General features: G+C 52.7%; 1 protein-coding gene across 1 annotated transcript in view; it reads right to left on the reverse strand.

Annotated features, from left to right (window-relative positions):
* Castor2 (cytosolic arginine sensor for mTORC1 subunit 2) overlaps nt 1-13785 on the reverse strand; it is a 46148-nt gene that overhangs the window by 13392 nt on the left and 18971 nt on the right. Inside the window, exon 2 of the mRNA XM_020164552.2 lies at nt 3504-3574. Within this exon, the coding sequence (XP_020020141.1) occupies nt 3504-3574 (71 nt within the window). The remainder of the gene's footprint in view (nt 1-3503; nt 3575-13785) is intronic.

Below are 13785 nucleotides of genomic sequence, written 5' to 3' on the forward strand. Positions count from 1 at the left end.
TCCCCAGCTCCATCGTGGGCTGAGTCCTGGGGTCAGGCAGGTGGCTGGAATCCTAGAAAGTCACCATCCATGCCTCAGTTTCCCAGTTTTCAAATGTGGGAGTCCACCCCCTAGCATTTTCTAAGCACCTTGTGCTCAGTGTCCAGAAAGGCCAGAGGCCTTCCATTGTTCTGTGGCTGGAGCTGCAGTGGGTCCACCTTCTTGGGTGACAGTGGGGAGGACGTCTCAAGGGTCACATGACTGTGTGGGGCAAAGATTCAGGGGCAAGACCTGGGAGTCACCTAAAAGGATTATGTAGACCCTCCATCCTTCACCTACTATGTATGGTTTTAAAACATGTTTTTTGAGCTGGGTGTGGTGGTGCATGCCTGTAATCCCAGCACTTAGGAGGCCAAGGCAGGAGGACCATGAGTTCCAGGCCAGACTGGGTTACATAATGAGATGTTGTCTCAAAATAATAATAATAATAATAATAATAATATAATAATAATAATAATAGTAATAATAATACTGTAAGTAAGTAAACACAAAAGCATGTTTTCCAGGTATAAAACATGTTTTTGATAGGTGGGTCTAGCTCTGGGTAAAGGGTGTATGGTGTCCTGCAAACCTGAGGACTGTGACAGTTACAGAGCCTTGGAGCTTTTTTGTTTTTGGTGGTGCTGGGGTTTGAACTCAGGGCCTACACCTCGAGCCACTCCACCAGCCCTTTTTTGTGAAGAGTTTCTCGAGATAGGGTCTCAAGAACTATTTGCTCAGGCTGGCTTTGAACCATGGTCCTCCTGATCTCTGCCTCCTGAGTAGCTGGGATTACAGACGTGAGCCACCAGCCCCCAGCTCTTAGGTGCATCTTTGATTTAGGACATTTCCAGCTGATGGTAGGTTTACTGACACCCTGTTGGAAGCAGAGGGACATTTCTCCTTCCCAATCCAAGGCCCCTCCTACATGGCCTCCTGCACAGAGCCCTGTGTGGTGACACATCTTCACGGCACCCGCCACAAAGGCTGCCCCGTGACTCACTGTGCTACCAGCTATAGGTCCCAGGCCCACGGAGTCTGACAGTGTTCTGGTCTCACGTCCAGGGCCAGCACACAGCCGCTGTCACATAAACACCGCCTCTGGGGACACCTAGGGGCTCAGCTCCTCTAGCCAGGACACTTCCCTGATTGTGTGGCCTTTCAGGACCTGCAGCCTCCCAGGCAGGCACTGGGTCGGGCTGTTGGATCAAATACAGGATTTGTTCCCAGAGGCCAGGCCCTGTGCGAGGCTCACCAGTTCTGGGGGACAGTATGTGAGTGACATAAATAAATTAAACAAGTCTGGACTGCCCGGGCTCACGGTCTGTACTTGTGCTCAGAGACGCAGGTCTGTCTGTGGTTCCTGTGCACAGAAAACACTGAGCGAGCAAGTAGGTGGCACCTTGGGCATGGGTCAGGGCCAGCGCTGGGTGACCTGGACACAAGCTCTCCTTACTGAGTTGTGTGCCCCCCCACAGACACACAATGTCCCCCCAGAGACAAGGGAGAGACACGGTGCTTCTTAAGATGTAGGGGGGCCCTGGCTCAGCACCCCACGCTAGCTCGACCTCCTGAGCACAGCTAGGGGGAGTTGTTTCTGGAAGTTTTCTCTGAGATTCATTTTCTGAGCAGCATAGAGGCTCTGATAAGGGCTGCCCTGGCAACAAGAACCGAGAACCCTCCCCTGGTCCCCTCCTGTCCCACAATGTCACTCCTAGACCTGTTGCAGGAATGACGGGAGCAAGAACTTTTATGAAGTTTATAAGTTTATCATCGAAGAAAAATGCAATCAGCTAAAACTCTAACCGAAGAGACCTGGGTAAAGGAGCAGGATGGAGTGACCACTGTGTCTCCTGTCGAGGCCGGGAGTGACAGAGGGCGTTTTCAGCTATAATGTTTAAGTGAAAACGTTTCTATGTAAGTGATCATAAATATAAGTGGAAAGGAAACCCCTGGTGCCCAGAAAATAGCTGGGAAGGAAAAAAAAAATCCAGACATTATTATGCAGGAGTCACCTCTGGGGGTGGCACTGTGGCTTTTTTTTTTTTTTCTTTTTGTAGGTCCTGGGATTTGAACTCATGGTCTTGTGCTTGCTAGGCAGGTGCTTGACTACTTGAGTGATATCCCCAATCCTTTTGTTTTTATAGATAGGGTCTCACACTTTTGCTCAGACTGGACTTGGAGTGTGATTCTCCCACCTACACCTCCTGAGTAGCTGAGATTACAGGCATGAGTAACTGTACCCGGCTGGACTGCAGCTTTCTAAAATGTCTAACTGAGTGCATCTCTGCATGATCTCATTTATTTGTTTATTTATTTACTTACTTATTGGGACAGGGTTTCACTATGTAGGCCAGGTTGGCCTGGAACTCTTATGGCAGTTCTAGGATTTGAACTCAGGGTCTTACACTTGAGTTCAAAATATAAGCTGCTCTACCACTTGAGCCACTCCACCTATACTTTGTTTTCTTTTTTGGCAGTACTGGAATTTGAACTCAGGGCCTCACACTTGCTAGGCAGGCGCTCTACCACTTGAGTCACTGCGCCAGCCCTGGCCTGGAACTCTCCATCTCCCTGTCTCAGCCTCGATGGTGCTGGGATTACAGGCATGCACCACCATGCCCAGGTTCCTCGGCATGTTTTGAAGAGTGTGACTTGGATTTTGTAGGAGTCTAGTGCCACTGCCTGTGTGCAAGGCACGTGGTGTCCTTCTGCCTTGTCACTGGGTAAGAACAAAGAGAGCTTATTTGCAGGACATCATCCTTTCAGCTCAGAGGGACCCCGGCAATGACTGCTGTCCCTGGGGAGCCACACACACACATGTCATAAATTCGCAACAGAACTCCAGGAACTGCAGGTGGAATGGGGGAGTCGGAGAGTGACCACTGAGGAGTACAGACGTTCTTTTCGGGAATCAGGTCAGGTGATGGCTGTGCAACCTCGTGGGCCGGCTGGGGCCCGTGGCTCATGCCTGAAATCCCAGCTACTCGGAAGGTGGAGATCAGGAGGATCAAGGTTCAAGGCCAGCCTGGGCAAATAGTTCTCAAGACCTCATGTTAACCAACTGCAGGGTGTGGTGTGTGCTCCTGTCATCCCAGCTACGTGGGAAGTGTAAACAGGAGGACTGAGCCTCAGCCCCACCGAGGCAGAAAGAGGAGAACCTACTAGAAAAAGACTGGGGTGTGGCTCAAATGGCAGAACACCTGCCTAGCGATTGTGAGGCCCTGGTACAATAAAGGAAGGAAGGAAGCAGGGAAGGAAAGAGAAAGGAAAGATGGAGGAGGAGAGGGAGGAAGGGAAGAGAAGGCAGGGAGGAAGAAAGGAGAGAGGGAGAGATGAGAGAGAAAGAAAGAGGAAGGAAAGAAGAAGGAAAGGGAGAGAGAGAGAGAGAGACAGAAAGAAAGGAGGCAGGCAGGGACAGGAACAGAGGGTGGTGGCACTGACGGAGACCCAGTGCGACCTCAGGGTGGGAGGGACGCGCTTACCCAGGAAACCCTCCTCATCGACAATGATGGTATAGTCTTCGGGCGTCTCTGTCAGACTGAAGAACTTGCACCTGGGCGGACAGACAGACACAGGACATCTGGTTACAGCAGAACATGACACAGGTTACCCAGGGGTCTGATCCTAGGCTGCTGCTGCTGACCCTCGAGAAGCTGGCTGCCCTGCCTTCCGTGCTCCCCCCACTTCTGGCAGAGGGGGTCACAGGGAGGCCATGACAGACGTTGCTGACTAAGTCCTCTATGCCCCCATCTTTGGGGACCCTTGAACCAGCCATCCCTGAAGCCCGTGTACCAGGGAAGGAAGTGACAGAAGGACAGCTTGGGCAGGGCATGTGTGTGTGTTCTGGGCCTTGTCACTGTGACCCCCAGGCCTCTGTCACTGCGACCTCTAGGCCTCTGTCACTGCACTGTCCTGGGCCCCTTTGATCCCCGGTCACTTAGGCCCAAATTCTACCAACCCCACAGCACAGCCCTTGAACTTGTTTATGGGAGAGAGACTGTGGCTGTCATGTGTGACATGTGTTGACATGACCATGGTGTATGTGGCTCATTTATTCCCCAGACAAGACCTAAGGACAGGGACTGGGAGTCTTTGTCCCTTCTGGCCTGGGTCCTTAGCACATGCTGGGTACCCAGCAGACACAGCAGCTTGGGTCCAGACTGCACTTGGGCTGGGCTTTGAGACTCTGCTTCCTGGGTGAGGAGAGTCAGGTCGCCCCCGACACTCATGTCCCTGTCCCCCACGCAGCCAGAGCCCCTTGGATTTGTGTCTGCAGGAGGGACACAAGTCTGAGCATGCACAGGCAGCAGCTGTAGGAAATCGAGCTGGTGGCACTCTCCCAAGTGTCAGACACAGGCCCCACGCCTGATGTGTGACATTCACAGTCATGCAAAGCTGCGACCAAGAGAACCAGGGAGTCACCCAGGTGAGGCTCAGACAGCCTGTCCCCAGACCAACATGGAAATGGAATCTGGAAGTGGCCAGTGTCACAGGGATGAGGCGGTCAGTGTGTCCATGGGTCCCCTCCACTCCATCCTCTTTCCCATCAGCTGCGCTGTGATAGACACTGCAGCCTTAACAGCAAACACTCCACGACATCAAATTCGTTCTCCGGGACGTCCACCAGGGTGTGGAGCCAGGAGAGCCCTCGCTTGTGTTGCTGGTGCTACAGTGGTGGTCCATTTGCACCCCTATCTGCGGGTCCTTCCTTCCTTCCTCCTTCCCCCTCCCTCCTCTCTCCTCCCTTCCCTCTTCCCTTCTCTTTCTTGCACTTCACTCTTGCTAGGCAGGTCCCCTACCACTTGAGCCACACATCCAGCCCTGTATGCTTTAGGTTATTTTTCAGGGTCTCGGACTTTTGCTTGGGCTGCCCCCGGACTGTGATCCTTTTACCTCTGCTGCTTAGCTGGGATTACAGGCCTGCACCACCACACCCAGCCCATCCCTCAGTTTCTTACACAGGGAAGCACCCACAGACCGTGGGGCTCAGCGATCCTGCAGCTGGGGATTTACCCGGGGAAACGGGAATGTGCCCACACAGAAACCCGTGGGCAAAGCTTCCAGCCTGTTTGTAATCACTGCAGACTGGAAACCAGCCAGCTGTCCTTGGACTGGAAACGGGCATGGAGTAGCGGCTGGCAGTGAGGAGTGGGGAGTCGCTGATTCGCACAATCGTGAGGATGAGTCGTGGATGCCTTTGGCTAAGGTGAAGAAGCCACACCCAAAATGTTACATACCGGAGGAATTTACTTACACAATGTCTGAAAGAGTAAAACTCTAAGGATGTACGAGTGACTGCCACCCTAGCTTGGAAGGGGGCTGGGGAATTTTTCTTGTGGTGATGGGATTGCTTAGTCTCACTGAGTCAGGGTCTCACTAATGTAGCCCAGGCTGGCCTGGAACTTGCAATCCTCCTGAGTGCTGGGATTACAGGTGTGCACCACCACGCTCAGCAGTCTCTCTCTTTTTATTTATTTTCAGGCTGATTTCCTTTTTCTTTTTGGCAGCACTGGGGTCTGAACCCAGGGCTTCACTCTTGTTAGGCAGGTGCTCTTACCACTTGAGCCACTCCACCAGCTCTGTTTTTATTTTTTTTGAGACAGGGTCTCCCTGCGTAGCCCCAAAACTGTCCACCTCAAAGGGTAAGTTTTGTTCTGTATAAATTCCTGACCTTCAAGAAGATGTCAGTGCTTGGGTGGCGATCGAGGTGCCTCGTCTTCCCCTCTGACATTCTGCTCAGCCCACACCACCCACTCCTTCATTTCCTTCCAGCTCTTTGGTTTTCAAATTACCTCTCTGTTACTGCTTGTAGTATAGCCAATCTGCAACTAAGGCCTGGATAATAAAATCTCTAAGTCCTCCAAGGACAACAGCAAATCATCCTCGTAGTAAGTAGTAATTGCTGGTCTGGCCTGGCTCCTTCCTAGGGACCCCCCCATGTTCTCAGAGAGAACCTTCTAAACCCCAATTTCTAGACAGCACCAAGCAGGTGCACACTGGCTGGGGAGGGGCTATGTGTTGTCTGAGAGCCCTGGTGAAGTCAAATGGGCAAGATGCTCGCTCCCGCCACCCTTGCGACCGTGGGGACACTCCAGAAATAGACTGAATGAATTTTTCTGGAGGACATAAACACCAGAAAGCAACCTCAGCCTCTGTGGACACAGGGTATAAATAAATAAATATAAATAAAGAAGTTGTTGAAGTGATCTGTCCCCTGGGGCAAGTGCCTGTGGCCTGCCAGCTGTTGCATGTCTGTCTCAATGCCATGGGCGCCTTGGTCTAGGGTGAGTGGCCAGTCAGACCTGCTGCTGTCTTTCAGGTCACCACTTGAGTCAGCTTCAAGACCCTTCTGCTGCTTCCTTGGCCTCCACGTCCTCTGCCAGGGAGTCCTGTCCCACTTGAACTCCAGGCCACTCACATCTGCTCCATCCCCCTGACCTTTTTTTTGGGGGGAGTCTGGGGTTTGAACCAAGGGCTTTGCACTTGCAAAGCAGGCACTCTATAGCTTGAGCCACATCTCCAGTCCATTTTGTTCTGGTTATTGTGGAGATAGGGGCTTGTAAACTATTTGCTCAGGCTGGCCTTGAACTGTGATCCTCCTGATCTCAGCCTCCCAAGTAGCTAGGATTACAGGCGTGAGTCATAGGCGCCTGGAGAGGCTTGATTCATGTAGAATCCTGATATCCTGAGAGTCAGCCAGACCCCGTCAGGGTTGCGGGCTGGTTCACCCCAGAATAACCCAATCTTTCTAATAAGAGCCTGGCTGGCAGACTTTAAAGTCAGGACTGGGGCTGTGGCTCAGTGGTAGAGCCCTTGCCTAGCATGCATGAGGCCCTGGGTTCCACCCCCAGCACTGAAAAAAAATTAGATAATGTAAAAGAATCCAAGTCTTTGTTTCACAAATGACCTGGCCCCCCAAACCAAAGGAGAGGGGCCCTGCAAAGAGCCCCAGATGGGCTGCCTGCATTTCACAGGCACCTGTAAGTGACAGACGATAGGCTGTGGCTCCAGCACACCACCCGTGGGAGGGATGGTGTTCTCTCCCATGGACCTTTTGCATTTGCCAGCTCATCCATCACCTCCCCAGTGGTGATGACAGCCATCTTCATGAGCAAGCCCTCTGCTCTTAGGTCCTCAGTACCTGGCATGGGACTAGGTACACAGTGACAGTACACAAAGAAGGAATGGGTGGGGCCGGGTATGGTGGTTTCCACCTGTAACCCCAGCTATGTGGGAAGCAGAGATGGGAGAAGCATGGTTTGAGGCCAGTTTGGCAAAAGTTAGCGTGACTCCATCTCAACAAATAAGCTGGGCACAGTGTGCCTGCCTGTCACCCCAGCTCCGTGGCAGACATAGGTAGGAGGACTGTGGTCCAGGTTGAACTGGGACAAAACTGTGAGACCTTATATGAACAATCACTAAAGCACAAAGTGCTGGAGGAGTGGCTCAAGTGACAGAGCACCTGCCTAGCAAGTGTGAGGTTCCGAGTTCAAATTGCAGTACTGCTGAAAAAAGAATGAATGTGCAGTCCAAATCAGTCACTCTTTGTATCCACAGGGATCCAGGATCCCATGGGTCACCAAGTTCTTGGAATGCAATGACATACTCTTTGTATGCAGCCCACACACATCCTCCCGGTCACAATTAGGTCGTCGGAGGTGACTTGGATTACCCAACGCCATGCCCCCGTGCCACCTCATTCACACAGACTCCCTGGGATGCTCGGTGTGCAGCTAATTTAATTTCCTGCTTTTGGAAACTTCCTGGACTTTTCTCCCCCAAAGTAGTTTTGGTTGGTTGAATCTGCAGGTGCAGAACCCGTGGATACAGAGTAAATATCCCCATTTCACAGACAGGAAGACTGAGGCTCAGCTGGGTCGGGCCACCTGCTTGTGGGGTTCCCTGGGTAATGCTGCCCCAAGGTTGGGGGTGGGGAAAGCCAGAGGCAGGGGTGGCCCACAGCCCACTCCTCATGACTCAGTCTTGCTGCTCCGCAGTGTCCACCCTTTTATGGATGTGTGACAGGATCCTAGAGGAGGGAATTCGGAACAGCGTGTTCTCTGGCCCTGGGCCAGATGCCCGTCAGCATAGAGGACTCAGCAGGTGACAGGAGCAATTCACGGGCACTCGCAGAACACCAGCTGCACAGCAGTGGTGAAAACAAGTCCCCCGATATTTTACATAGAACATGGTACTCTTGGTACAGAGTTAAAAGCAGCTACAATCTTTTGTTGTTTTTTGAGACACGGTCTACCATACAGCCCAGGTTGGTCTTGAACTCATGATCCTCCTGCCTCAAGCTCCTGAGTGTGTTGGGATTACAGGTGTGCACCACCACACCCGGCTTGGAAATCTTTACTCCCCAACTTGGTCTCTTGGACCAATGTCCGGCCTTCAACCAGCTCTCTGATGGAACTGTGGACAGGGGGTAAATTTTCTGGAAAGAGCAATGGAACTGGGGACCCTGGGGTGGGGTCTTAGCTTCAGCCCTGTAGCCCCAGACATTCACAGATTCCCTGAGCTTGAGCTTGTCCCACCCATCAAGAGGGGCCTGTCCTCTGCCCTTGGTGAAACCGGCATCCCTGTGTGACACAAAGTATCTCTTTCCCTCCCTCCCTGCCTCTCTCCCTCCTCTCTCTCTCCCTTCCTTCCTTTCTCCTCCTTTCCTCCTTCCCTTCCCAGGACATCATGAATGCTGGCGAGTGCCACCACCAAGCTACCCGTTTGCACCTGTTTCTTCCGTCCTCGGCACCCCGAGTTCGCCCACAGTGCCAATGGTTTCCTGGTTTCACCTGGCTGGCTGGAGGCTCTAGGATCGTGTGGCTGAGCTGGGCTGAGCTGGGCTGAGCTGGGCACAGGCTGGCACCTTTTTGGGGACACACGACTTCTTGCCAACTCAACCCAGTAAGCGAAAACCTTAAACCTTTAGGGTCCCTTACCCACCCTGTGAGCCTACTGGGCACCCACCATGTCCCCGACACCATCAGCTGGCAAAGCACATCCCTGGGACTCCATCACAGGACTTGGGGCCCCACCGGGCTGTCGCCTGGTCTGTTGTTCTGTTGCCTGGCAACTATGGCCCCTGGGTCACCCTCGGTTCCTGCAGTCACCGCCACTCCAACTCCCCATCTGTGGCCAGCCTTTGGAGGTGTTTGTCATTGGTGGCCTCTTGGCTGACCCCATCCTTAAGTGACCCCAGCAACACTTTTTTCCCAGCACTGACCTCCAGCTTGGAAGCCCCCCAGACCTGGCTCCTGCTCCAGTGCCCCCCGATTTCTCCCCAGCAGGCTTGCTCGGTACCCCACACCTTCTAAGCTACAGGCCAGCTGATGGCCTGTCAAAGTGCTTCTGACTGTTTGGCTCTTAGCCCTGGCCGCAGAATCCTGGCTCCTGGGCAACTGTTCTCCCAAGGGCCTCTGGGAACACCTGCCTCATCTTTGGCTTTCTCCTCACTTAGGCTCAAGTTCCCTCCATCCTAAAAACGGTCTTCCCTCACTCCCATCTCCTTCTCAGGCCACCACCCTGGCCTTGGCCATCTGGCTGGCTCTCAGCTCCTCCGCCCGGCTCAGCTCACCAAGGACTTCCACCAGCCAGACCTGTTGGCCTTGCCCTCATCCCTCCTGTCCTTGACCTTGGGCTGGCTAATGTCTTCTGCTGAACCTGGAATCTCCCACACTGGCTCCTCCACCTTCCCTGGGCTGACACTCTTCTTCTGTTCCCTAAAGGGACTCCTCTTCTCCCTGGTGGATGCAGCCCCAAGGGCCTCCCCAGGGCTCTTCTAGCCTCATGGTACCCAGGTCCAGCTCCTTCCTTCCTTCTTTCCTGCCTCCCTCCCTTCCTCCTTCTCCCCTCCCTCCCTCTTTCCTTCCTCTTCTTTTCCCCTCTTCCCTCCCCCTTTCACTTCTTCCTCCTCTCTCCCTCCTTTCTCCTTTCCTGCTTTTTCTTCCCTCCCTCCCTCCCTCCCTCTCTCCCCCCTTTCCTTCACTCCCTCCTCCTCCCTGCCTTCCTTTCTTCCTTCTCCTCCTCCCCTTCATTTTATCCTTCTATCCTTCTTCCCTCCCTTCGACCTTGTGGAGCTGGGGATGGGACCCAGGGCCTGTGCACACTAGATAAGCACTCACCACTGAGCCACACCTCAGCCCTCTTGCACACATTTCTCACATCTGCTCTGATGTGGGAGTCACTGCTCCCCATTTCCCAGACGAGGAACCTGAGGCTCGGGGAGGCTGAGCGATCCGACAGAGCCCTCTAAAGGCAGCTGGCGCAGGTCCCGAGCCTGAGAGGATGAAATGGCACCACAGAAACTCCAAAGTGCCATTGTTGGGTCCTTAGATCTGGCTAGAGTCAGCCACTGGGGTACAGGCCAGGCCTGGGGCTGCTCTGCCGGGGGTCCAAGGAGCTGAGTCACCTCTGACAACAATATTGTCATCTTCAGTCACTGTGGTCATCCCTCGTGGAGGGCTGGCCAGCCCTGGAAATGCTACCTGTTTACTCCTGGCCTCCCGGAGCAAGGCCCTTGCGTGGGCCTGTCTCTGGCCATCTGAGGCATAAGTTCCAAAGCCCAGCCAGGTGAAGCCCTGTTCCAGAGACACCTCTTCAGCTAGAAGGGAGGGCCAAGTGGTCCTGCAAAACCCAAGCCCAGATTTCAGACTTATGAACCAGGTACAATTAGCAGAGGGAGGAGAGTCTCAGGTGTTTGTTTAATTTGTGGCACGGTTTATTATAAGTTCCTCACTGAAACCACACAGCAGGGACCTTCCCAGCAGCCATCACCCAGACAGGGTGAAGGAGGAGAAGGGAACAGTAATCAAAACTGGAAGTGTATGGCGGGCTGCAGTGGCACACGCCTGTAATCCCGGCTAGTATGGAGATGGAGACAGGGAGGATCATGGTTTGAAGCCAGCCCAGACAAAAAGTTAGTGTGACCTCATCTCAACTAATAAAAAGCTGGGTGTGTCAGTGTACACCTGTTGTTGCAGCTACGCAGGAGGTGGAGGTAGGAGGATCACCATTCAGTCTGACTCTGGGTGAAAACAGGAGACCTTACCTGAAAAGTAACTGGAGCAAAAAGGGCCGGGGTCATAGCTCAAGTGGTAGAGCGCCTGCTTAGGAAATGCAAGGCTCTCAGTTCAAACTTTGGTATTGTCAAAAAAAAAAAAAGGAAAGCTCAAAGATCTTCCCCTACTGAGTAGCTGGGGTTACAGGCATGCATCACTGCACTCAGCCTAGATGGATCATTTTTAGTGCAAAGCCCAGACTCACAGAAGGGAGAGGATCTGTGGAAGGTCACATGGCGACCTTGTGCCATCTAGGAGCAGAAACCAGGCTACCTTTCCTCTGCACATGGTGACCTGGAGCCGCTGCACACCTAGGAGGGCCTCTCCTCTGGGTGGCCACAGCTCCCATCTCCATGGAGGGAGCCCAGGCTAAGTCCCAGCCCCCAGCATGGAGTGAAGGCCTGAGCGCTTATTTCTCCTGGCTCTTATCTTCCCCTTGCTCTGGTAGCAACTTGAGGTTCAAATCCTGGCTCTGCCACACATTGGCTGTGTGACCTTGGACAAGTGACTCAGTCCTTAAACCCTTCAGTTTAGATACCAGTAACACAGGGCTGGATGTGCCTGTGTGCCAGGGTGGTCACGGGAATGAAAAGGCATGACCCATCAAGTCCCTCCGTTCCACACTTGCACCCTACAGCCTGGTCCTCACCAGGTTCATCTGTCAACCACTTGGGCCTCCATTCTAGCTCTTTTCACCTCTGCTATATTTCCCCAGCCTTCTTCTGGACCTCTGGAGCCTCTAACCTGTCCACCCACTCTCCCTATAGTGCAGGCAAAGCCCGCCTCCCAACCCGAAAATCTTACTCTTCAGGTCAGATGCGTTCTATGGCTCCCCAGTACCACCATGACAAAGCTGAGTGCTTCAGTGTGGCTTTTAGAGTGCCCAGTGGTTCAGGGGGTTCCTCTGCTGGGCACTGTATTTACCCCACCATATTCACACCTTCTTCAGTCCTTACATGTGCTCTATGGCCCCTATCTGGTCCCCAACCTTCAGGTCTCAGAGTGGACACCTTCACAGATCACCCTTCCCTGGTACCTCTCCTCTGCTGGCCACCAGGACCTGCTTAGCGAGGTGGCATGCACAAAGCCACAGTCCAGCCTGCTGAGTTACTAGGGGATTTGCTACCTCCAGCCTCGATGCCCACTGTGTGAGTGGGTGGGGAGCAAGGCTGGTTTGCCATTGTGACCAGATGTCCAGGTGGCCTCGGCAACACCTGACCGATGCTGCCACATGACCTGGGTACAATTAGAAAATGCGTAAGTTTTAAGTGGTGTGTCGTTTTGAGCAGCATAGTGCCATCTTGTACTGTCCTACTCCACCTCTGCCTGGATGCGAATTACCCCCTTGTCCAGCGTATCCACGCTGTATAAGCTGCCCTCCCATTAGTTACTTAGTGTTTTTCTCAGTTATTGGGTGGACTGTTACAGTATCATAGTGCTTGCTCACGTAACTCTTAATTTGCTTCGTAATGGCCCCAAAGTACAAAAGTAGCAGTGCTGGAAATCTAATTACAGTACATCGTTACACTTGCATTGTTTTATTAGTGGTTTTTGTCAATCTCTTACGGTCTCTAATTTACAAATCAGCTTTATCATACATAAGTATATGTAGGAAAAACCATAGCACATAAAGGGGTTGGTACTTTGTATGGTTCCAGAGAACTCCCAGAAGAGGGTCCCCTAAGTCAAGGAAGAGAAATACTCTATGGTGTGGCAGAATTTCTACCACAAGAAACATATGACATCTTCTACACTGTGCAGTGTGACTTGGACTGAAATAAGTCAGCCATCAGCCTGGGGAGGGGGTCTTCAAACTCCCCCCCATGGATAAGAGGGGAGGGAACAGCATTTCCCACCACAAGTCAGGCAGAGCACCCTCACAGGCTGCATGGCCTAAGGATTTTCACTTTTCACCTCATCAACCCTTGGAAAGGTGTTGGTGGCCAGATGCATTTTTTTCTTCACCCTAAAGCTGAGCCCACACATGCTGAAAAGATACACCAGTGTGTGGCTGGGGAGCTGGGCATGGTGATGCATGCCTGTAATCCCAACTACTCAGGAGATGGAGGTAGGAGAATCACAGTCTGAGGCCAGCCTGGACAAAGGTAGCTTGAAGCTCTATCTGAAAAATAACCTACAGTAAAAAAGGCTGGTGGAGTGGTTCAGGTGGCAGAGGACCTGCCTAGCAAGTGTGGGCCGAGTTCAAACAAACAATCAAACAAACAAACAAACAAACAAAAGAAAGAAAAGAAAGGAAAAGAAAAAAGGCCAGGGTAATGTCAATAATGCTTGAAAAACAGGCAGAACAGCACAAAGGCAACAGAAGTTAGGTCAGTGGTGGGAGAGGAGTGGACACTGGGAGGGCTGGCTGCAGGGTGTGTTAGGTCTGTGACAATCTCTGTGCACGTCCCATGTGACCCACACCTCACTAGGGAAGGAGATGCCCTTGGGGAGGCAGCAGGGCAGAGGTTGTGCTGTGAGTTCTTTCCTTCATCCTGTCTCCCTTAGGGTCTGCTCCACAACCAAGCAGACAGCTGAGCGATCCTCAGCAGGAGGAGGCCACGTGGCTCAGACTCCAGGGGGACACTCAGGGATCCCTAGAAGTAAAGGCCGTGAGGTGAGGTTCTGCCATGGCTCTTCCCTGTGCACCACAAATATTTTTAAAGAGATAACATCTAAGTTGGTTGTGGTGCCTCATGCCTGTCAT

The sequence above is a fragment of the Castor canadensis genome, chromosome 6 (assembly GCF_047511655.1).
Source record: "Castor canadensis chromosome 6, mCasCan1.hap1v2, whole genome shotgun sequence".
NCBI lineage: Eukaryota > Metazoa > Chordata > Mammalia > Rodentia > Castoridae > Castor > Castor canadensis.